Genomic DNA, 23,709 nt, shown 5'->3' with positions numbered 1-23,709 from the left:
GAAGGTTTAAAAAGCAGAGCAGAGGAAGCTGAGGACTGGATCAGTGAATTAGAAGACAGGGTAGAAAAAAATCAACCAATCAGAAATCCAAAAGGAAAAAAAGATTAAAAAACAGGAAGAAAGCTTAAGAGAACTGTGGGACAACTGGCAACGTAATAATATTCTCATCATAGGAGTCCCCGAAGAAGAAGAAAATGAGCAAGGGATAGAGAATATATTCAAAAAAAATAGTGACAGAAAAATTCCCTTATTTGGTGAAGGAAGAAGGCATTCAAGATCAAGAAGCACAGAGAGTCCCAAGTAAGAAGAACCCAAACAGGCCCACACCAAGACACATAGTATTTAAAATGCCAAAAATTAAAGTCAAAGAGAGAATCCTAAAAGCAGCAAGAGATAAGCAACAGGTTACCTACAAAGGCAACCCCTAAGGCTCTCAGCTGACTTCTCAACAGAAAAACTACAGGCCAGAAGGGAATGGCATGAAATAATCAAGGTAATGAAAAACAAGGATCTGAATCCAAGAGTACTCTATCCAGCAAGGCTATCATTCAAAATAGAAGGTCAAATAAAGGGCTTCCCAGACACACACAAAAAAAGGCTAAGGGAATACATTAGCACCAAACCAGCACTGCAAGAAATGTTAAAAAGACTGCTGTAATTAGCAGGAGAAATGGGAAGAAAAATAGAACCACACTAAACAAAAATGGCAATAAATATGTACATATCAATAATCACCTTAAATGTAAATGGATTGAATGCTCCCATAAAAAGACACAGAGTAGCTGATTGGATAAGAAAGCATGACTCATCTATATGTTGTTTACAAGAGACCCACCTCACATCAAAAGACTCACAGGGAAGGGATGGAAAAAAACTTTCCAAGCAAATGGAAAGCAAAAAAAAAAAAGCTGGAGTAGCAATACTCATATCTGATATAATAGATTTCAAAATGAAGGCCATAACTAGAGACAAAAAAGGCCACTGCATAATATTAAAAGGATCTATCCAACAGGAAGATATAACCTTGATAAACATATATGCACCCAATATAGAAGCACCAAAATATATTAAAAATCTTCTGGAGTACGTCCAAGGACAAATCGACAGCAATACAATCATAGGGGACTTCAACACCCCGTTGACACCACTGGATAGATCCTCTAGACAAAAAATTAGCAAGGAAACACAGACTCTAAATGAAGCACTAGACCAAATGGATTTCATAGATATCTACAGAGAATTACACCCCAAAACTACAGAATACACATTCTTCTCAAGTGCACATGGGACATTCTCAAAGATAGACCACATGTTAGGGCAAAAACTAAGTGTCTACAAGTTCAAGAAGACTGAAATCATATCCAGCATCTTCTCAGATCACAATGGCATGAAACTAGAATTCAATTGCAACAAGAACATACAAAGACATTTCAACACAAGGAGTCTAAATAGCACGTTATTAAACAATGAATGGGTTACCTAGCAGATCAAGAAAGAAATTAAATTCTTTCTGGAAACCAATGAAAATGAACACACAACAACACGAAATCTATGGGATGCAACAAAAGCCGTTCTGAGAGGGAAGTTTATAGCTACAGGCCTACATCAAGAAAGAAGAAAAACTTCTAATAGACTATCTAACCTCACAACTTAAAGAATTACAAAGTAAACAAAAATAAAACCCCAGAGCAAGTAGAAGACAGGAAACAGTAAAGATCAGAGCAGAAATAAATGACATAGAGACCAAAAAAACAATTCAAAGGATCAATGAAACAAAAAGCTGGTTTTTCAAAAAGATAAACAAGATTGATGGACCCTTAGCTAGACTCACCAAGGAACAAAAAGAGAGAACCCAAATACACAAAATCAGAAATGAAAGAGGAGAAGTAACAACTGACACCACAGAACTACAAAGGATCGTTAACAGCTACTATGAACAATTATATGGCAACAAATTTGACAATCTAAGCGAAATGGACAGATTTCTAGAAACACACGGTCTCCCAAAACTGGACCGGAAGAAATAGAAAACTTGAACAGACCAATAACAACTAAGGAAATTGAAGAGGTAATCAAGACTCTCCCAGCAAATAAAAGCCCAGGCCCGGACGGCTTCATAGGGGAGTTTTACCGAATATTCAAAAAAGAACTAACACCCATTCTCCACAAACTATTTCAAAAAATTCAAGAAGAAGGAAGACTTCCAAACACGTTCTAGAGGCCAGCATAATTCTAATTCCAAAACCAGAAAAAGACACTACAAAGAACACTACAGGCCAATATCCCTGATGAACATAGATGCCAAAATCCTGAAGACAATACTAGCAAATTGGATCCAGCAATACACCAAAAAAAAGTATTCACCAGGACCAAATGGGATTCATCCCAGGGATGCAAGGCTGGTACAATATTCGCAAATCAATAAATGTGATACACCACATAAACAAAATGAAAAATAAAAACCACATGATCATATCAATAGATGCTGAAAAAGCATTCGACAAAATCCAGCATCCATTTCTGATAAAAATGCTCAGCAATGTGGGAATAGAGGGATCATATCTCTACATAATAAAGGCCATATATGAAAGACCTACAGCCAACATCATACTCAATGGACAGAAACTAAAAACATTTCCATTAAGAACAGGAACAAGCCCTGGCCGGTTTGGCTCAGCGGTTAGAGCGTCGGCCTGCGGTCCTGAGAGACCGGGGTTCAGTTCCTGCTAAGGGCATGTACCTCGGTTGCAGTTTGTCCCCTGCCCTGGTTGGTTGTGCGGGTGGCAGCCACTCGATGTGTTCCTTTCACATCAATGTTTCTCTCTCTCTCTGTTCCTCTCTCTACCTCCCATTCTACCTGAACAAAAAAATGAAAAAATGTCCTCCGGTGAGGATAAAAAAAAAAAGAACAGGAACAAGACAGGGATATCCACTTTCCCCACTCTTATTTAACATAGTACTGGAAGTCTTAGCCACAGCAATCAGACATGAGGAAAAAATAGGGATCCAAATTGGAAAGGAGGAAGTGAAACTGTCATTATTTGCAGATGACATGATATTATACATAGAAAACCCTAAAGACTCCATAAAATATCTACTAGACTTAATAAATGAATTTGGCAAAGTAGCAGGATACAAAATTAACGTCAAGAAATCGACGGCATTCTTATACACCAATGGTGAACTCACAGAAACAGAAACTAAGAAAACAATCCCATTTACCATTGTGGCAAAAAAATTAAGATACCTAGGAATAAACCTAACCAAAGATGTAAAGGACCTATTTGCAGAAAACTACAGGACATTGAAAAAAAAAAAAAAAGAAATAGAGGAAGATATAAAAAAGTGGAAGCACATACCTTGTTTATGGATTGGAAGAATTAAAATCATTAAAATGTCCATACTACCCAAAGCAATCTATAGATTCCATGCAATCCCCATCAAAATACCAATGACATGTTTCACAGAACTGGAACAAATACTTCAAAAGTTCATACGGAACCAAAAAAGTCCCCGAATAGCCACAGCAATCTTGAAAAAGAAGGACAATGTAGGTGGGATCACAATACCAGATATCAGGTTATACTACAAAGTGACTGTAATCAAAACAGCCTGGTACTGGCACAAGAACAGGCATATAGACCAGTGGAACAGAACAGAGAACCCAGAAATAGACCCAAGGGAATATGCTCAATTAATATTTGACAAAGGTGGCAGGAGCATACAGTGGAGTAAAGACAGCCTCTTTAATAAATGATGTTGGGAAAATTGGACAGCTACATGCAAAAAAATGAAACTAGACCATCAACTTACACCGTACACAAAAATAAACTCAAAATAGTTAAAAGACCTAAATGTGACCTGTGAATCCATAAAAATTCTAGAAGAAACTGTAGGTAACAAAATTTCGGACATCATACAGAGCAGAATTTTCACTGATACATCACCTAAGGCAATAGAAACACAGGAAAAGATGAACACATGGGACTACATCAAACTAAAAAGCTTCTGCACATCAAAAGAAACAATAATCAAAATGGAAAGGCAACCCACTGTATGGGAGAATATCATTGCCAATGATATATCAGATAAGGGGTTAATTTCCAATATATATAGAGTGCTCATACAACTCAACAAAAGGAAGACAAAGAACCCAACTATAAAATGGGCAGAGGAGCTGAATAGACACCTCTCTAAACAGGACATACATATGGCCAAGAGACATATGAAGAAATGCTCAACGTCACTAATCATCAGAGAGATGCAAATTGAAACAACAATGAGGTATCATCTCACACCTGTCAGAATGGCCACCATCAACAAATCATCAAACAACAAGTGTTGGCGAGGGTGTGGAGAAAAGGGGACTCTAATACACTGCTGGTGGGAATGCAGACTGGTGCACCCACTATGGAAAACACTATGGTGTTACCTCAAAAAATTAAAAATGGAACTTCCATTTGACCCAGTGATCTCGCTTCTAGGAATATACCCTAAGAAGCCTGAAACACCATTCAGAAAGAATGTATGTACCCCCATGTTCATAGCAGCACTATTTACAATAGCTAAGATCTGGAAACAGCCCATGTGTCCATCAGTAGACGAATGGATAAAAAAGCAGTGGTACATATACACAATGGAGTACTATGCAGCAGTAAGAAAGAAAGATCTCTTATCCTTTGAGACGACATGGAGGGACCTGGAAAGTATTATCCTAAGTGAAATAAGCCAAGCAGAAAAAGACAAATACAACATGATCTCACTTATATGCGGAATATAATGCACATGACCATTTGAGGAATACGGTAGACCCAGAAACATGGAAGTAGGGCACAGACTGACATACCTCAGAAGAGGGGTGGCGGTGTAGGGAAGAGATAAACCACAGAACTTATATGCATGTATACATAACTAATAGACATGGACAACAAAGCCTGGGATGGGGCGGGGTGGGTTGGGGAGGGGGGTGCCAATGGGGTAAAAAAGGAGAAACATCTGTAACAAAAAAATAAATAAATAAATTTTTAAAAAAACATTGGACTCTAAAACCAAACAAATGTTTAATAACAACAACAACAACAACAACAACAACAAAAAGATACCACTACAGGGCATGATGAGGACCCTGTTGCCAGTCAAGTGAAGGGTGGCTATTGGACTGCAGCCCTCTGAAATGGGGGCTCAAGGAAGAGGCTGGGGGTGCGGAATGGAAGACCATTAACACTGCATATTTTACAATAATAAAGGCTTACCAAACATTTCAGGCTCTCCTGGGCATGTAGCAGGATTGCACTACCTAAAATTTTTCCTCTTCTTTTTCAACAAGAATATATGTATATCATTGATCCTTGAATAACACAGGTGTGAATTTTGCTGGTCCACTTATATGCACATTTTTTTTTCCAAGAAATATACAGTCTGCCTTCTGTTTCTCTGGGTTTGGCAGCTGCAGATTCAACCAATTCCCAGATGGAAAAGAGTATTTTTTATCTGAAGCTGGGACCCCAGTCAATGCAGAGGGCCAACTGTATGCATTGTTCTGTGTCATTTTATATAAAGGGCTTGAGCATCCTGGGGTTTTGGGCATCCAAGGGGGTGGGGTGGGGTGGCAGTGGGGTTGCGGTGGGGCTGTGGGGGTGGGGCGGTATCCTGGAACCAAACCCGTGGAGTCAAAAGTTATACTCAGACTTTCAACTAGGAGTGGGGGATCAGTTCTCCTAACCCCCGTGTTATTTATTTATTTTTTTTGGTACGTGCCCCTAGCGGGAACCGAACCTGGGACACTCTGGTCTGCAGGCCAATGCTCCAACTGCTGAGCCAAACCAGCCAGGCCCCTGTGTTATTTTGTTTAAGGATCAACTGTATATGTTGTGTGCATGAGCTTATGTGTATTGATGTGTGATTAGAGAAAGGGAACTAACTTGGTTTTTTAAAGTATCTGTTATGTTAGGCATTGTGCTACCATAGCAGCAGTAAATCTTGGACCCCCAAATAAGGATATATCAGAAAGATTACATTTGTGCCGGCCGGTGTGGTTCAATGGATTGAGAGTCGTCCTATGGACTGAGAGGTCCCAGTTTGATTTCTGGTCAGGGCACATGCCCAGGTTGTGGGCCTGATCTCTAGGGGGGGGGGCATGCAGGAGGTGGCCAATCCATGTTCTCTCTCATCGATGTTTCTACCTCTCTCTCCTTCTCCCTTCCTCTCTCCCTAAAAACAGTAAAGGGGGAAATTATTAATATATATACATACATATATACACACACACACACATATATACACACACATATTTTTTTTTTTAAAAAAAAAGAAAGAAAAATCATTTGACAGAAGATTCATCCTATCAGATACTAAAATGGATTTTACAGCTACAGCATTATAGAAGTTTAATACCAGAAGATGAACGGTGAGACATAGCAACAGCACATTGGAGGTAAAAAATAGATCCAAATAAGTGGGGCCAGGATGAGCCGCCAATCGATGCTTCTTTCTCATATTGATGTTTCTATGTCTCTCTCCCTTCCTCTCTCTCCAAAAAATCAATAAAAACATTTTTTTAATTTTTAAAGATTATATTTGCATTTAATCAAATTAAATTTGTTTCTACTCCCAGAAAAAAAAAATATGCATTACTTTTTTAATCAGGAGGAAAATAAATTTTTAAGTCTTTATGCTCAGTCATTATTGGGCCTCTTTCCCTGTATCAGACACCCGGAGCCTCACTTCATATCCTCTGGGCCTCAACTCAGATTCCAGCCATGGCTGCTGCAAACAGATCCCTGCAGGCTTCCTCCTTCTTTGCACAGACAGCACCTCACCTCAAGTCTGCACCTTGTTTCTCTCCCTTCTTTCCTCCAGGCTTCTCTAATTCTTTTCTGTGAGAGCCCATAAGTGCCTGCTCAGCACTTAACAGGGGAGCAAACCAGAGAAGTTAATGTCCCAACCAATCAGAGGCAGGAGCAGATGAAGAAATAGTTCTCCCTCTTGTTTCTAGTCCCTTTAGGGGACAATTTTTATTTCAGCCCATGCCAATGACCAATCTGATAATGCAACCTTGTACTGACTTCCCCTCATTCCCTGAGCCATACTCGTACTCCCTGGGATTTCTTCTCAAATAAATTACCTTCACTCAAAAAGTAATTCAAAATGGATCAAAGAGCTTAATATAAGATCTGAAACAATAAATTACATAGAAGAAAACATAAGTACTAAACTCACGGACCTTGGTCTTAGAGAAAGTTTTGTGGAATTGACCCCAAAAGCAAGGAAAGTAAAGGCAAAAAGAAATCAATGAGACTACATCAAACTAAAATTCTCCACAGCAAAAGGAACTGCCAACAAAACAAAAAGACAACCAACCAAATGAGAGGTGAGATATGCAAACAGATCTGACAAAGGGCTAATATCTAAAATATTTAAGGAACTCATACAGCTCAACACCAAACAAACACACAATCTAATTTAAAAATGTGCAGAGGAACTGAACAGACACTTCTTCCAAGAAGACATACAAATGGCCAACAGATATATGAAAAGATGTTCAACTTCACTAGCTATTAGGGGAATGCAAATCAAAACTACAACGAGATAAAACCTCACACTTGTTAGAATGGCTATTATCAACAAGACAAGTAATTACAAGTGTTGGAGAGGTTGTGGAGAAAACGGAACCCTCATTCACAGGTAGTGGGAATGTAAACTGGTACAGCCACTATGGAAAACAGTATGGAGATTCCTCAAAAATTAAGAATAGAGTTACCATATGACCCAGCAATCCCTCTTCTGGGTATCTACCCAAAAAACTTGAAAAAATGTATCTGCAAAGATATATGCACCTCTATGTTCATTGCAACAGTATTTACAGTGGTCAAGACATGGAAACAACCAAAGAGTCCTTCAGTAGAGGATTGGATAAAGAAAACATGGTACCTATATACTATGGAATACTACTCAGCCATAAGAAAAGATGAAATACTGACATTTGCAACAACAGGGATGGACCTTGAGAATATTATGCTAAGCGAAATAAGTCAGTCTGAAAAAGCTAAGAACCATATGATTTCACTCATATAAAACTAAAACTCATAGACACAGACAACAGTATGGTGGTTACCAAAAGGAAAGGGGTTGGGGGGATATTAAAGGGGCCAAATGTATGGTAACAAAAGATGACTTGACTTTGGGTGGTGGGAACACAATGCAATATACAGATCGTGTATCATAGAAATCTACATTTGAAACCTATACAATCATATTAACCAGTGTCACCCCAATAAATTCAATTTAAAAAGAGAATGTACTGGGGAAGGCAGGAGGAGGGTGGGAGTGGAGAGGAGGGAATCAATGAGGGAAAAGGGGGAAAACATCTGTAATACAACAATAAAGATAAAAAATTTTTAAAAAGAAACATCAAAAATAAATAAAGAGAATGTACTGAAAGTATTATTTTCAAAGATTAATCCCAAAACACCAATCAGAAAGTATACATGCACCCCTGTGTTATAGCAACCTTATTTACAATAGCTAAGATCTGGAAACAGCCCAAGTGCCCATCAGTAAAAAAGCTGTGGTACATTTACACAATAGAATACTATGCAGCTATAAAAAAAAAAAAAGAAGGATCTATTACCCTTTGAGTCATCAGGGATGGACCTAGAGATAATTATGCTAAGTGAAATAAGTCAGTCAGAGAAAGACAAATATCACATGATCTCACTTATTTGTGGAATCTGATGAAAAAAATGAACTGACGAACTAAATAGGTCCAGAGACACGGAAGCATTGAACAGACTGACGGATCTCAAAGGGAAGGGGAGGGTATTAACCAAAGAACTTAAATGTATATAAACATAACCCATGGACACAGACAATAGTGAGGCAAAGGCCTGGGGTGGCGGGGGAGCTGGGTGAAGGGGGGCAAAGGGGGAAAAATTGGGAACATCTGTAATACTTTCAACAAAATAAAGTTAAAACAACAGAAATAGTATACGTGTGTATGTGTGTGTGTGCGTGTGTAATATAAAACATGTAGACACAGACAACAGTGTGGTGATAGAGGGAAAGGGGGTGAGGAGTAGGTAGAGGTGGGCAAAGGGGGAGAAATGGGGATGCAAAGGGACAGCTTGGGGCAGTGTACAGATGATGTTTTGTTGAGTTGTACACTTGAAACCTATATGGTTTTTTGAACCAATGTTACCCCAATAAATTCAATTTTTAAAGAAAGAGAACATAGCAAAGCATGGGGATTAGAAACATTTATATGCTTTTGGTATCTTTAGGTCTAAAGGGGGAATTAAAGAGAATGAGCCTAGAGAGTTTGTAGCATGGAAGAAGGCCTCCTCCTCCCGCTTATAAGAACTGTGTAGAATGCAGTGAATACCAGAACCGCAACAAGGTGGGGACAGAACAGGGTGAAGAGATGGGGACTAAATACCTAAGCCCTTCTTCCCAGTCTCTTGCTGAGGCCTTTCATTGGCCATTTCAACCAGAAGCCAGAGAGCAAGGGAGCCTGAGTGACGCAGTCTACAGACATCAGATTCCTGGGCTACAAAAAGGAGCTGAGATGGTAAGTAAAGAGGGGTGCAATGGAGAACAACCAGCACATACTCATACTCATGGTCTCTCACGTTTCTACACATCTCATTATTGCTATTATTTCTTCCTGGTGATACAATTTCCTCAACTTACCTAGAAAGTCAGGGTTACTTCTCACGCCAGCTGAACATGCAGAGAACAATGTTTAGGTATTGCCCGGCCAGTGTGGCTCAGTGGTTGAGCACTGACCCACGCACCAAGAGATCGCCAGTTTGATTCCCAGTCAGGGCACATGCCCAGGTTGTGGGCCCAATCCCCAGTGGGGGACATGCAAGAGGAGGCCAATTGATGTTCTCTTTCATCAATGTTTCTATCTCTCTCTCCCTCTCCCTTTCTATCTCTCTAAAAATCAATTTAAAAAAAGCTCTGGCCAGTTTGGGTCAGCAGTTAGAGCATCAGCCTGTGGTCCAGAGGGTCCAGAGAGACCCGGGTTTGGTTCCCGCTAAGGGCGCGTACCTCGGTTGCAGTTTGTCCCTGGCCCTAGTTGGTCGTGCAGGTGGCAGCCACTCGATGTGTCCCTTTCACGTCGATGTTTTTCTCTCTTTTTTCCTCTCTCTCCCTCTCACTCTACCTGAACAAAAAATGGAAAAATGTCCTCGAGTGAGGATAAAAAAAATAATAATAATGATAAAAAATAAAATCAATAAAGAAAAAATATTTAAAAAAATTTTTTTGGCATTATTCAAGATGATCTTACCAAATATATTGCCCAATTAGACAGGTCTTTTTAATAATTTATATTTTGTCTATTACCTAAGAAACTGTTTAAGACATTATCTCTAATCAGATATATTTAATTTTGTAACCCTAATATTATTATTAGCAGTAGTATGCAAGGTACTTTTTAAAGTATTTTATCTTTATAAGACAGTTTAATATGTCTGCTTTGTCTTTTTTCTTAAAATCACAGCTAAATAATGTATCAGTTGGTGAATGCATGAACAAATTGTGGTGTATTTATATGATGAAATACTACTATATTCATATAATAGAATAAAAAGGAACAAACAACAAAGTGGATGGATGTCAGATGCATTGTGCTAAGTAAAAGCAGCCAGACACAAAAAGCCACATGCCAAATAATTCTATTTCCATGAAATTCTAGAAGAGACAAAACTATAGCAACAGAAATCAGATCAGTGGTTGCTTGAAGCCAAGAGTGGGAAAATGAGATTGTCTACTGAGGAACCCAACGGAACTTTGGGGGGTAATGAAAATGTTTTATATATGATTGTGGTCATGGTTGCTTGACTGTCAAAACTCATCTAATTATACACTTAAAGTTGGTGAATTTTATTGCAAGTAAATTATATCCCAATACACCTAACTTAAAAAGACTTCTTAGGAGCTGTGAATGCATCACTTAATGCCTGGTAGACAAGTAAAGGTTCATCTAGGAACATAAACCACACTAAGAACTTCAAGAGAAGATTTAATTTAAGGGATTGGTTAGACAGGTGTGAAAGACCTGAAAAAAGTAAATAAAAAGCACTGAGATATTTGAAAGATATAATTGAAGGAATTGTTAAAATCCTTAAAGCTGAGGGATCAAAACAGAACTGGTATCTGTAAGCTCAGAGAAAGGACCTCTCAGAGCTGTGGGTGAAACCTCCGAGGAAAGAGTGCCCCCAGGTTACTGCTGGTGTTTCTGCAAATATGGAAGAGAAGAGTTTTTTTTTAGTGTTGAAAACAGAGGAAACTGTTGCCACCAGGAGGAAGGGCCACTGCTGGGGCAATCTAGACAAGATGTGAAAAACAGGAAGGGTTAATCCCTTTTCCATCCTCCAATCTCTAGTGTCTCCTGCTGATGGAAACTACCAGGCACCCAGCTGTGAAAAGAGAAATTTTGTTTCCAGAGTCTAATCTCAGCATCAGAGAACAAATTACAGGAGGTATGGATGTGGATCTCTAAGACAACAGGTAAATGATACCTCTGGTTTATCCTACTTTTAATGATATTAAGATTAATCTGTAATTTCAGGTCGTTTCAGCCTAATCCCTCTATTATTAAATTCTCAACCAATGTTTCATTAAATTATTTTAACAACTATGCTTAGTGTTACCTCGATTGTTTCATTTGGGGTTATGACACAGTAATTTTCTGATTTTAGCATTCTTTGTGAATGTATTAGGTGGAATGCTATAAAGAACAATATACCCTCATCAACTATTTAGTTAACCTAAAATACACTTTGTACATGAAAGATAGAAAAAAGCCTTAATTATTCCTCTTTATCAATTTTCAGAGTTAGTGACCTAGCAACCTCCAAAGATGATCAATGAATTAGTGGCTTTTGTTAATATTAGAAACTCATCACTTTTGTTTATATCATTGATGTTTTTTAATCCATAGTAGACATTATTCTTTTTGATATTTAGATTGTCCCATTTTAGGCAAGTAGGAGCCTACATCTTTTTTTTTCTGTATTTTTATTTATTCTAGATTGTTCTTGTAAAAATGTCAAATATGTCCAATTTAATTCTATCCCTCTCATTTGATTCTACATCTTTCAGATCTTGAAAGAAATTTGCAACTTATTTTGTTCTTTTCCCACTTAGTAAGTTGCTAATAAACACTTGTATTGTCTGGTATTGAGCCACCTTATGGAAACATTCTTAAATGGCCTCTCAACAGTTTGAACAATTTTAAAAGCCAATTTTAATTACAAATGGAATGGAGTTGTTTAACTCTAAACAAATATGCAAGTCCAGTCTTGAAATCTTGGGCATTATGTGCGCTCCTTAAGGGGAGAAAAGAATGGAAATAACAATGCAAAAGTAAACATAACAGAATCATGCAATCTAACAAGAAGTACCTTAAGATTTTAAAATCAGTGTATGTGTTTCTAAAATAAAATATCATAAATCATTTTCCTAAAATGGATTCCATTTAGCTCCTACTGTTGAAATGAGGACTGTCAGTATAGCATGCGGGAGCAACTAGACAACAAAATATGGATTCTGGGACTCACCTTTTTTTTTTTACCCTCACCTGAGGACATTTTTGCATTTATCTTCAGATAGAGCCAGAGGAGAGCAGGAGGGAGGAAGAGAGAGGTGAGAAATATTGATGTGAGAGAGACACATCGAGTGGCTGCCACCCACACAACCCCAATCAGGGCCAGGGACAAACTGCAACAGAGGGACATGCCCTTAGCAGGAACAGAACCTGGTACTCTCCAGTCCGCAGGCCAACGCTCTAACCGCTGAGCCAAACCAGCCAGGGCAAGGGACTCACCTTCTTAAGGAAGCCTCTTTTTTTCCTCCAGAAAAAGTGAGCAGTCTTTTGGTCTGCATTTACACTGCTCTTCATTCATATATAGGTAAATAAATTGGTAAATTATAACACCTCCAACCAGATGCCCACTCTGAAACTTGGGGAGATTTCCTAAGCCTCTCCTTACCCTCTGAGTGCTATTGATGTGACTTCTTAAAACCTCTTCAGTCCTGCCCTGGCTGGTTTGGCTCAGTGATTAGAGTGCAGCCCGAAGACCAATGGGTCGCGGGTTCAATTTCAGTCAAAGGCACGTACCTCAGTTGTGGTTTGTCCCCAACCCTGGTCGGGACCCTTCAGGAGGAAACCAGTTGATATGTCTCTCTCATGATGTTTCTCTCTCTCTCCCTCCCTCCCACTCTATATGAAGATTAAAAAAATATATCCTCAAGTGAGGACTAATAAAAAACCTCTTCAGTCCTTGCCTATTTTCTTTCCCTACACTACTGCTATAATTTAGACTTTCAGCTTAAAGTCTAGGTTATTGTCCTATTCAATGCCCCTACTCTTCACAATATCATCAAAGTATTCTTTCTAAAAATTTATTATTTCACAGCCCTTGATTAAAATCCTTAAAAAGCTCATTACCTTTTTAAAAAAATCCAAATTTCTAAACATGGACTGTAAGATCCTTCATGATCTGGCCTCTAACCGTGTCTCCTTCCTGCCTCCTGGGTCATCCCCAGGCCCTCTCAAGTCCCATACCCAGTGCTCTAGCAGTTCTAAAGTACTGGCAGAACTCTCACCACACTAGGCCCTAAGGCCTCTGCATTTGAGCAGTCATTTCCTCTACTTAGAACAACCTTCTTTTTCTTCAAATAATTAATGAAGATTCATCTTTCAAAAGTCAGCCCTGATATCACCTCTTACCTGATTTTCCCCATACCCAAAGTACATTAACTGTCTCCACAACCCCATGTGGTTCCATGGCAGACTTAACCATCACCACAGTGGCCACTACACTATGTGACATTTACTGTTTCTTGTGAACAGTACACAGCACCATACTTTACTATACCCTCGATGAATGTTTGCTGAGAGAACAAATGCGTTATTGAATAATCTTAACTTAGCATTTTCTAAACATTTTTTTCGGAGTGTTTATACCAATTTACTTATACTACCACCAAAAATAGAACTGAATTCCCTGTTGTTCCACATCCTCACCAACCCAGATACTGTCAAACTTTTAAAGGTAAAACATGGATTTCCCTGGCCGGTGTCACTCAGTTAGTTGGAACATCGTCCCATGCACTGAAGAGTCTTAGGTTCAATTCCCAGTGAGAGCATATACCCAGGTTGTGGGTTTGATCCCTAGTCAGAACACATACAGGAGGCAACCCATGGATGTTTCTGTCTCTCTTTCCTTTCCTGTTTCTCTAAAATCAATAAAGACTTGTCTTCAAGTGAGCTTTGAAAAATAAATAAATGTAAAACATTGTGCTAGATCTGTAATGGTATCTCATTATAGTTTTTAATGTCTTTAATATGCTAATAGATATAGGGTTTAGAGAAGCCTTTCCCTTACATATACTTATTAGCATTTTCTGAAACAGCAAATGCAAAGGCCCAACGGTTAGATTTTTCAAGGAATAGTAAGAAAACCAGTGAGTCAGAAGCAAGATGCAAAACTATAATTAAGATCTTTGAATCAGAACCAGAACTGATTGCATCAGTGGTTCTCAAATTTTGTATTTATACCCAGTGTGCTGGTTAAAATTGAACACTCTTGGGTTGCATTCCCCAGAAATTTTTTTTGAATATTTTTTCTTTTGCCCTGGCCGGTTTGGCTCAGCGGTTAGAGCGTCGGCCTGCGGTCTGGAGAGACCCGGGTTCGGTTCCCGCTAAGGGCACGTACCTCGGTTGCAGTTTGTCCCCGGCCCTGGTTGGGTCGTGTGGGTGGCAACCACTCGATGTGTCCCTTTCACGTCGATGTTTCTCTCTCTGTCTCTTCCTCTCTCACCCTCCCACTCTATCTGAACAAAAAACAAAACAAAATATTTTTTCTTTTTCTTTATTTGATTTTTACTTTTTCCATTGCCATTTATCCCCCTATACCCACTTCCACCTCCACTCACCTCTCCCCCATAGTCTTTGCAATGTTCACAATGTTGTCCATGTCCATAAATTCTTTTTTTTTCTTTTTTTGTTCAATCCCTCCATCCTCTCCCCTAGCACCAGTGCTGTCTGCCTGTTCTTTATCTATGACTCATAAATTTTGATTCAGTAGTTCAGAGCTTGAGACCTAATATCTATATTTAAAAACAAGTATCTCAAATGATTCTGATGCAATTGGTTTTCAGTTCACAGAATGAGAAACACTGTTTACAGAATATGGTTTCCTCTTATAGGAGCATAATGTTATGCATTACATGCAATTTATGAGACTGACTACTTTTGATTTTCTATCTTTGTTGGTTTATACAGTAGCATTTTATAAAATTAAAATTAAGCCCACTTGGAGAAGTTTAAGACAGACTTTGCAATAGGTGAAGTCTTCTGATCATGTTGCAAAACCAAGAATAACCATGAGCTATTGAGCTATGAGCTATGGAGAAAGAGCACTAGTGTTGCTTTCTGATGCGGTGAAGTTAACACTCAGCTGTGTCATCTTAGGCCAATCCCCTAAACTCCCTGAGTTTCCATTTCTCATCTAAAATTATATTGTATTATACTTATCCTACCAACCTTGCAAACTAAAGGTCAAATGACAGAGAGGCAAATAATAATACAAAAATAAGATCCAATCCTTGTTGGAGAAATGTTTTTGAGTAACACACCTGACTGAATTAAAGAAATAATATTTAGTCTCAGAGGCATTTGTTTTTTGGAATAATCTCAGCATCTTCCTACTAAAAGAAAAACTTTAAAAGCATTTTACAACATGCAAGGAAAACCTTGAGTGACATAACAAAGGATGCAAAATCAATTTAGAGATAAGACCAGGATTCAAGTCTTCTGATTACTAGTCTAGGTCACTTTCTACACCATACTCAGTTGTCTTTCTCATTCTTTATTATAATCCACAGGCCAGATGATTCTGCTACATACCAGAATTGGAGCACCACTGCTCTACTGCATTAGGAGTGGTAGGGGGGTGGTAGTAATTGTCTTTATCTTTTATTGCACTTACTTGATAAACAACTTTATTGAGGTATTATTCACATACCATGCAATTCACAAATCTAAATTGTAGAATTAAATTGCTTTTAGTATAATCACAGAAGTGTGCAACCATCACCACAATCAAGATTCGTCTTTACATCTTAATCACTCAAAAAACATACCCCATATCTGACAGCCGTCATCCTCCATTCTACCCTCCCCCGAGCCTCTGGCAATCGCTAATCTACTTTCTGTATAAATGTCCCTATTCAAGACCCTTTCTAGAAACGGAATCATACAATATGTGGCCTTTTGTGATCGGTTTCTTTACTTAGTTGGTTTTCAAGATGTACTCATTGTTTAAAAATTATAGGGTAACTATAGAGATCGTTTAGAAATAAAGGAGGGGAATCGCCCATAATCCCATTCTAATACAATCAATATCATAATTTTCTTTCTATTTTTCCCCTCTGCAGGTGCACTTTTATCTGACTGGAATACAGATGAGGGATGCCTCTCGCCCCCACCAGCTCCCACGTATACCCGACTGGAGCCTGTCCACTTCCAAAGCTCTGCCCGGTACCCAGGCGGCGGAGGGAGAAGCGGCCCCTCCCATCCCCGCCGGCGCCTCGCTTGCGTCACTGCTTGGCGCGACAGCCCCCCTCCTTCCCCCGCGGTCGCGGTGGCTTTGACGGAGCGCGATGGCGGCGGCCGGAGCTGTTGGGGTACCGGCGACCGTGTCGGGAAAGCAGGAGTTTTACCAGCTTCTGAAGAACCTGATCAATCCAAGCTGTATGGTGCGGAGGCAGGCAGAGGAAATCTATGAAAATATCCCAGGTCTGTGTAAGACTACGTTCCTCTTAGATGCCGTCAGAAATAGAAGAGCAGGTTATGAGGTGAGACAAATGGCTGCCGCACTGCTACGACGGCTTTTGTCCTCTGGGTTTGAGGAAGTCTATCCAAATTTGCCTTCTGATGTTCAGAAGGACGTCAAGATTGAACTGATACTGGCTGTTAAGTTAGAAACACATGCTAGTATGAGGAAAAAACTTTGTGATATTTTTGCCGTGCTGGCTAGGAATTTGATAGATGAGGATGGCACCAACCACTGGCCGGAAGGTCTGAAGTTCCTTATTGATTCAATCTACTCTAAAAATGTGGTTCTGTGGGAAGTTGCACTTCACGTTTTCTGGCACTTTCCTGGGATTTTTGGGAACCAAGAAAGGCATGATTTGGATATCATCAAACGGTTGTTGGACCAGTGTATTCAAGATCAAGAACATCCAGCAATCAGGACATTATCCGCTAGAGCTGCAGCTGCATTTGTACTAGCCAATGAGAATAACATTGCTCTTTTCAAAGACTTTGCAGACTTGCTTCCTGGAATCTTACAGGCTGTGAATGACTCATGCTACCAGGATGACGATTCAGTGCTAGAATCCCTTGTTGAGATTGCGGATACTGTACCTAAATATTTGGGTCCTTATTTAGAAGATACTCTGCAGTTGAGTCTAAAGTTATGTGGAGACTCTAGACTTAGTAATCTGCAACGCCAGCTGGCCCTTGAAGTAATAGTGACCTTGTCTGAAACTGCAACCCCAATGTTGAAAAAACATACGAATATTATTGCACAGGCAATTCCTCATATATTAGGAATGATGGTTGATCTACAAGATGATGAGGACTGGGTAAATGCTGATGAAATGGAAGAAGATGATTTTGACAGTAATGCAGTTGCTGCTGAGAGTGCACTAGACAGACTGGCTTGTGGGCTCGGTGGAAAACTTGTTTTACCAATCACTAAGGAACATATCATGCAGATGCTTCAAAACCCTGACTGGAAATATCGACATGCTGGATTAATGGCCTTATCTGCCATTGGAGAAGGATGCCATCAGCAAATGGAACCAATTCTAGATGAAATGGTTAACTCTGTTTTGCTTTTTCTTCAGGATCCTCATCCAAGGGTGAGGGCAGCAGCCTGTACTACACTTGGACAGATGGCTACAGATTTTGCACCTAACTTCCAAAAGAAATTCCATGAAACAGTGATTGCAGCTCTGCTGCGTACCATGGAAAATCAAGGTAATCAGCGTGTGCAATCACATGCAGCTTCTGCACTTGTTATTTTTATTGAAGACTGCCCCAAATCATTGCTAGTTCTATATTTGGATAGTATGGTGAGAAATCTACATTCCATCTTGGTGATTAAACTTCAAGAGTTGATTCGGAATGGAACTAAGTTGGCTTTGGAACAGCTTGTGACAACCATTGCCTCAGTTGCAGATACAATAGAAGAAAAATTTATTCCATATTATGATATATTTATGCCATCACTAAAACACATTGTTGAGCTTGCTGTTCAAAAGGAACTCAAGCTTCTGAAAGGAAAAACTATTGAATGCATTAGCCATGTTGGTCTTGCTGTTGGGAAGGAAAAATTTATGCAAGATGCATCAAATGTGATGCAGTTATTGTTGAAGACACAAGCAGATTTAAATAATATGGAAGATGATGACCCTCAGACCTCTTATATGGTTTCAGCATGGGCTAGAATGTGTAAAATTCTTGGAAATGATTTTCAACAGTACCTTCCACTGGTTATCGAGCCTCTTATTAAGACTGCTTCAGCTAAACCTGATGTTGCTCTGTTAGACACACAAGACGTGGAGAATATGAGTGATGATGATGGCTGGCAATTTGTGAATCTTGGAGACCAGCAAAGTTTTGGGATTAAAACTTCAGGACTTGAAGCAAAAGCAACTGCTTGCCAGATGTTGGTTTACTATGCTAAGGAATTAAGGGAAGGACTTATGGAATATACAGAACAAATTGTAAAGCTGATGGTTCCTCTATTGAAATTTTATTTTCATGACAATGTCCGAGTGGCAGCAGCTGAGTCCATGCCTTTTCTCCTGGAATGTGCAAGAATTCGTGGCCCAGAGTATCTTGCACAGATGTGGCAATTCATATGTGATCCCTTAATCAAGGCTATTGGGACTGAACCTGATACTGATGTACTCTCAGAAATAATGAGTTCTTTTGCAAAGTCTATTGAAGTAATGGGAGATGGCTGCCTTAGTGATGAACACTTGGAAGAACTGGGAGAAATACTGAAAGCAAAACTTGAAGGGCACTTTAAAAACCAAGAATTGAGACAGGTTAAAAGACAGGAAGAAAACTATGACCAGCAAGTTGAAATGTCCTTGCAAGATGAAGATGAATGTGATGTTTACATTTTGACCAAAGTATCAGATATTTTGCACTCATTATTTAGTACTTACAAGGAAAAGATTTTACCATGGTTTGAACAGCTGCTTCCATTAATTGTAAATCTAATTTGTTCTAGTAGGCCATGGCCTGACAGACAGTGGGGATTGTGTATATTTGATGATATTATAGAGCACTGTAGTCCCACCTCATTTAAATATGTAGAATACTTTAGGTGGCCAATGCTACTAAATATGCGAGATAACAACCCTGAAGTCAGGCAAGCTGCTGCTTATGGCCTGGGTGTTATGGCACAGTTTGGTGGAGATGATTATCGTTCTTTATGTTCAGAAGCTGTTCCACTGCTGGTGAAAGTTATTAAGTGTGCAAATTCCAAAACCAAAAAAAATGTCATTGCTACAGAGAATTGTATCTCAGCAGTAGGCAAGATTTTGAAGTTTAAACCTAACTGTGTAAATGTAGATGAAATTCTTCCACACTGGTTGTCATGGCTTCCACTACATGAGGATAAAGAGGAAGCTATTCAGACTTTTAGTTTTCTATGTGACTTAATTGAAAATAACCACCCAGTTGTACTTGGTACAAATAATTCCAATCTTCCCAAAATAATCAATATAATTGCAGAAGGAAAAATTAATGAGACTATTAACTATGAAGATCCTTGTGCCAAACGCCTAGCTAACGTTGTGCGTCAGGTACAGACTTCTGAAGAACTGTGGTTGGAATGTATATCCCAACTTGATGATGAGCATCAGGAAGCCTTACAGGAATTGCTGAATTTTGCTTGAAGCACTTTAATATCACTTGAATGTCCTTTACCATAAAAATAACTCCAAATAAGTGTTACAAATGGATTTCATTATAATTGAAAGAACTGTTCCTTCCCTGCAAAGCAGTTTGTATTCCCCATGTTTCTCCAGGATGTCAGTGTTATAGCCTTCTGTTCACCTTGCATGTTTCATCTCTTAAACACTGATCTTGGTGATAATCTGTGCTTCCATTGTCTTAGAATGTTTGTCACCTTTCCCCTAGTTGATGTGAAGTATACAAATTGTTGCTGTTTGTTTGAATTATTGATGCTGCACAAGCATTGTACTTGGTGTCAAGATGTCATGCTGCCTATCACAGGATGCTAAGAGCTCACAAAGTTAGGATAGAACTTCCAGGACAAACATCTTTGGAATTACGAGTGAAGAATATAGTGGACAGGCTTATTCCTTCTTGATAATATTACTGGTTTCCATAGTAATAGGAGGATGCTGAAATTAGGAGTTTTGAGATATTGCCGTGGGTGTGGGGAGTTTTCTCTATAATGTATATGAACTTTTTCATAATGCCTTCCTTAAAACTGGGTGAAACATACCCAAATTCTACTTCCCATGGTGTCCAGCTGAGAGTTATGAGAACTAGAATTTTCTTAGCCAGATTGGTCTCTATTTGTTAAGTTATCCAGGACAACAGGAACCATCTTTACTGAAAATTGTATCTTGACATCTAACATTGGTAGCATATAACATACTGTAATACCACAGTCTTTGAAAAATGGAAAGTAATCAATATTTGTGGGAATCAATGTTATGTGTTTGAGCAGAATATTGTATTATGAATGTATGCTATTTTCCCCCTACAAGCAGCTTAACAGGAAGAGAATTCCTGATTTAAAGTGAAGCTTATGCAGACTTCTATTCTGAAGTTCTTAATAGATTCTATAGTAGCACTAAAGAGTATTGTGAAAATGAAAGGGAAGCAAAATTAATTTTATCTTTAAATATAAAAAAGGAAACAGCTTTGAGACCAGTCATTTAGCATTAGATGTGCATTATAAGAAAACAGTTCTAGAAATCTAGGGTTAATTATATTAATTGGAATGTCAGTCTTTAATGTCAAGTTTTTGTAGGGTAGAAAAAGCTTTCTACTCAGCAAAAAATTGATCCACAATTTAAAAATTCATCTGCCATGACTTCCTGGCATTATTGTGAGTACTGTGTATATAAAAAGTATTTAGCAAGTACTAGTAAGTGCTTAATAAATGGTAGCTATTATTGTTGTTGTTTGTACTTCTACTGTGTTCTTTTTTATGGTTAGGAATGCCTTTTACATTAGAATATCCCTGATTCACCCCCTACCAGTTCAGATAAGCAGACCAGCTAGGCCACTGGTCAGAGATATGAAGGTGAATACCTGTCCATTATGTACAATTATTTATTATCAATGAGGGAAAAAAGAAAAAGACATTAAGTATAGTCACAATTTTAAGTTTGAGATAAATAAAAAGATGTAGATGAATAAATAGAAAAATCCCACCACAAAGTTGTTAGTAGAGGTTTTCTCTGGGTAGTGGGATTCAATAACAGTTTTTCTTGAAACTCACTCATCTATATTTTGTAATTTGCCTACAACCAATGTATTTCACACACACACGTATAGGTATATTAGTTTCAAGGACCTGATTGCAATCATCTTGGCCTCTCCGACCTATAGCTAAAGTTCCCGCAAGTCAGCCATACTTTTTTTTTTTTTAATTTTTTTTATCTTCACTCGAGGACATTTTTCCATTTTTTGTTCAGATAGAGTGGGAGGGAAAGAGAGGAAGAGAGAGAGAGAGAGAGAAACATCGATGTGAAAGGGACACATCAAGTGGCTGCCACCGACATGACCCATCCAGGGCCGGGGACAAACTGCAACCGAGGTAGGTGCCCCTAGTGGGAAGCGAACCCAGGTCTCTCTGGACCGCAGGCTGACGCTCTAACTGCTGAGCCAAACCGGCCAGGGCCATACTTTTCTTAATTAAGAAGCCCTTGATTAACATTTCTTGCAATTTCCTACACTCTTGTGCATGCAGAATTGGAAATTCTGCCAGATGGCTAGGAATTAGGTCCCTAGAGAATTTTGAAGTATAACAGACCCAGATTTGAAATTTGACAAACTACTTTCTTAACCTAAGCATCAATTTCTTTATCTGTAAAATAGGCATAATATCTAGCTGATAGGATTGTTATAAGAATTAAAGGAGATAATGAATATCAAGTGTTTAGTACAAGGTTTAACAAATGCAAGTTAATATCGGAGTCCTGAAACAGGGTTGGTGGCTAAAGAGGAAGGGGGTTATTTGTTGGTGTAGGGTGGGTTCAGATTCTTGGGCTTTGTCAAAGGAAATGAGGGATGCCCAGTCGGACACACTTTTCGGTTGCCAGTTGCTGAAGTAGTTCCCTGCCTTTGTTCCTGTACATCTATAGGCTCTGAGGAGAGAATGCTGTAAGTGCCTAATAAACTGCAAATGTCTTTAAAAGTCTACATTGATGAGAAACTAGCTCAAGAGTCAGAATATCTGACCATTTAGTTATATAGCATTTACTTTACTATTATTATTCTTTAATCCTCACCTGAGGATAATTTCTATCTTCGGATAGAGTGGGAGGGAGGTGGGGGAAGAGAGAAACATCTACTGGTTGCCTCCTGCATGACCCAAATCTGGGCCGGGAGGAACAGCAACTGAAGGTAGGTGCCCTTGACTGGAATCAAACCTGCGACTGGTCGGTGGGCAGACGCTCTAACCACTGAGCAACCGGCCAGGGCTATAGCACTTACTTTAAAAAATGCTTCATTTCTTGTTCTAACTAGAAAGTATTATATACATCTTTCAAATAGAACATGAGAAAATAGTAATGTCTGCTTTATGAAACCGTTAGTTCCTTTCTGCTGGTTTACTTTTAAGTAATTTGTAAATTAATGTTAAAGGAGGGTTCACTTTTAGGCATCTACACAATGTTGTGAGATTGGTAAGTCCACGCTAATGACTTTAATATCTAATGCTATACAGCTTAGACTTAAAATAGCTGAAAATTTTTAGTCCCAAGGATATTTTTTAATGAGGTTCTAGTCCATCTTTTATTCCTAACATATCACAAGAATAAAGAATGTGGAAATATGTTTTTTCATTTTTTAAAATTTTCATTTTTAAAATGTTTTTATTGATTTTTTTAGAGAGAGAGAAACATCAGTGGCTGCCTTTTGCACACCCCCTACCAGGGATGGATCCCACAATCCAGGCATGTGCCCTGGCTGGGACCTGTCAGTCCTTGGGACCACCTCAATCCACTGAGCCATACCGGCTAGGCTGTTTTTTCCTCTTAAAGAAAAATCTGAGGTTAGTTTCCAAGATAGGCATTGATGTTAAGTACTAGAGACAGGAGTTTCAGAAATCCGAATTCTACAAACCATCTCCTTTTCTCTTGCACGTGGACTTATGTTTCAGTTAGCTGAGTTCTTGAACCTCTTTTTTACACTTCTCAAAATTCTAGTTTTATATTTAGAACCCGGCAGTCACAAGGGAGAGGCTGTATGCAGAGAAAATGTAAATTTTACCATAGGACAGGATTTACAGTTTGTGCCTTCCCAGTTTTCATTTACTATTAGCAAGTTATTTAGCAAGCTCCTTCTGGATTAATTTTAGTTTTCAGGGCTAGTAAGGGTCTCTCGCAAAAGAAATATTCTCCTGCAGCACT

General features: G+C 38.9%; 1 protein-coding gene across 3 annotated transcripts; it reads left to right on the top strand.

Moving 5' to 3' along the window:
- Window positions 1-16,658: 16,658 nt before the first annotated feature.
- On the top strand, window positions 16,659-21,362 carry RANBP6 (RAN binding protein 6). 3 transcript variants are annotated; one of them, XM_036261513.1, is made up of 2 exons: window positions 16,659-16,810; window positions 17,926-21,362. In XM_036261513.1, the coding sequence occupies exons 1-2, from the start codon at window positions 16,675-16,677 to the stop codon at window positions 17,994-17,996; spliced, it is 207 nt and encodes a 68-aa protein (XP_036117406.1). In that variant the 5' UTR covers window positions 16,659-16,674; the 3' UTR covers window positions 17,997-21,362. The 3 variants fall into 3 exon arrangements, with proteins under 3 accessions (XP_036117406.1, XP_036117405.1, XP_036117404.1); XM_036261512.1 differs by having other exon boundaries at window positions 16,659-16,869; window positions 17,926-21,246; XM_036261511.1 differs by having other exon boundaries at window positions 16,665-21,261.
- Window positions 21,363-23,709: the final 2,347 nt, after the last annotated feature.

The sequence above is a fragment of the Molossus molossus genome, unplaced genomic scaffold (genome assembly GCF_014108415.1).
Source record: "Molossus molossus isolate mMolMol1 unplaced genomic scaffold, mMolMol1.p scaffold_m16_p_14, whole genome shotgun sequence".
Taxonomy (NCBI): domain Eukaryota; kingdom Metazoa; phylum Chordata; class Mammalia; order Chiroptera; family Molossidae; genus Molossus; species Molossus molossus.
Note: the sequence above shows the minus strand (reverse complement) of the source record. Positions and strands in the feature narration are given on the sequence as shown.

What these genes read in the sequence shown, in the direction of transcription:
- RANBP6 (XM_036261511.1), top strand. Translation starts at nt 16,675, where the DNA reads ATGGCGGCGGCCGGAGCTGTTGGGGTACCGGCGACCGTGTCGGGAAAG.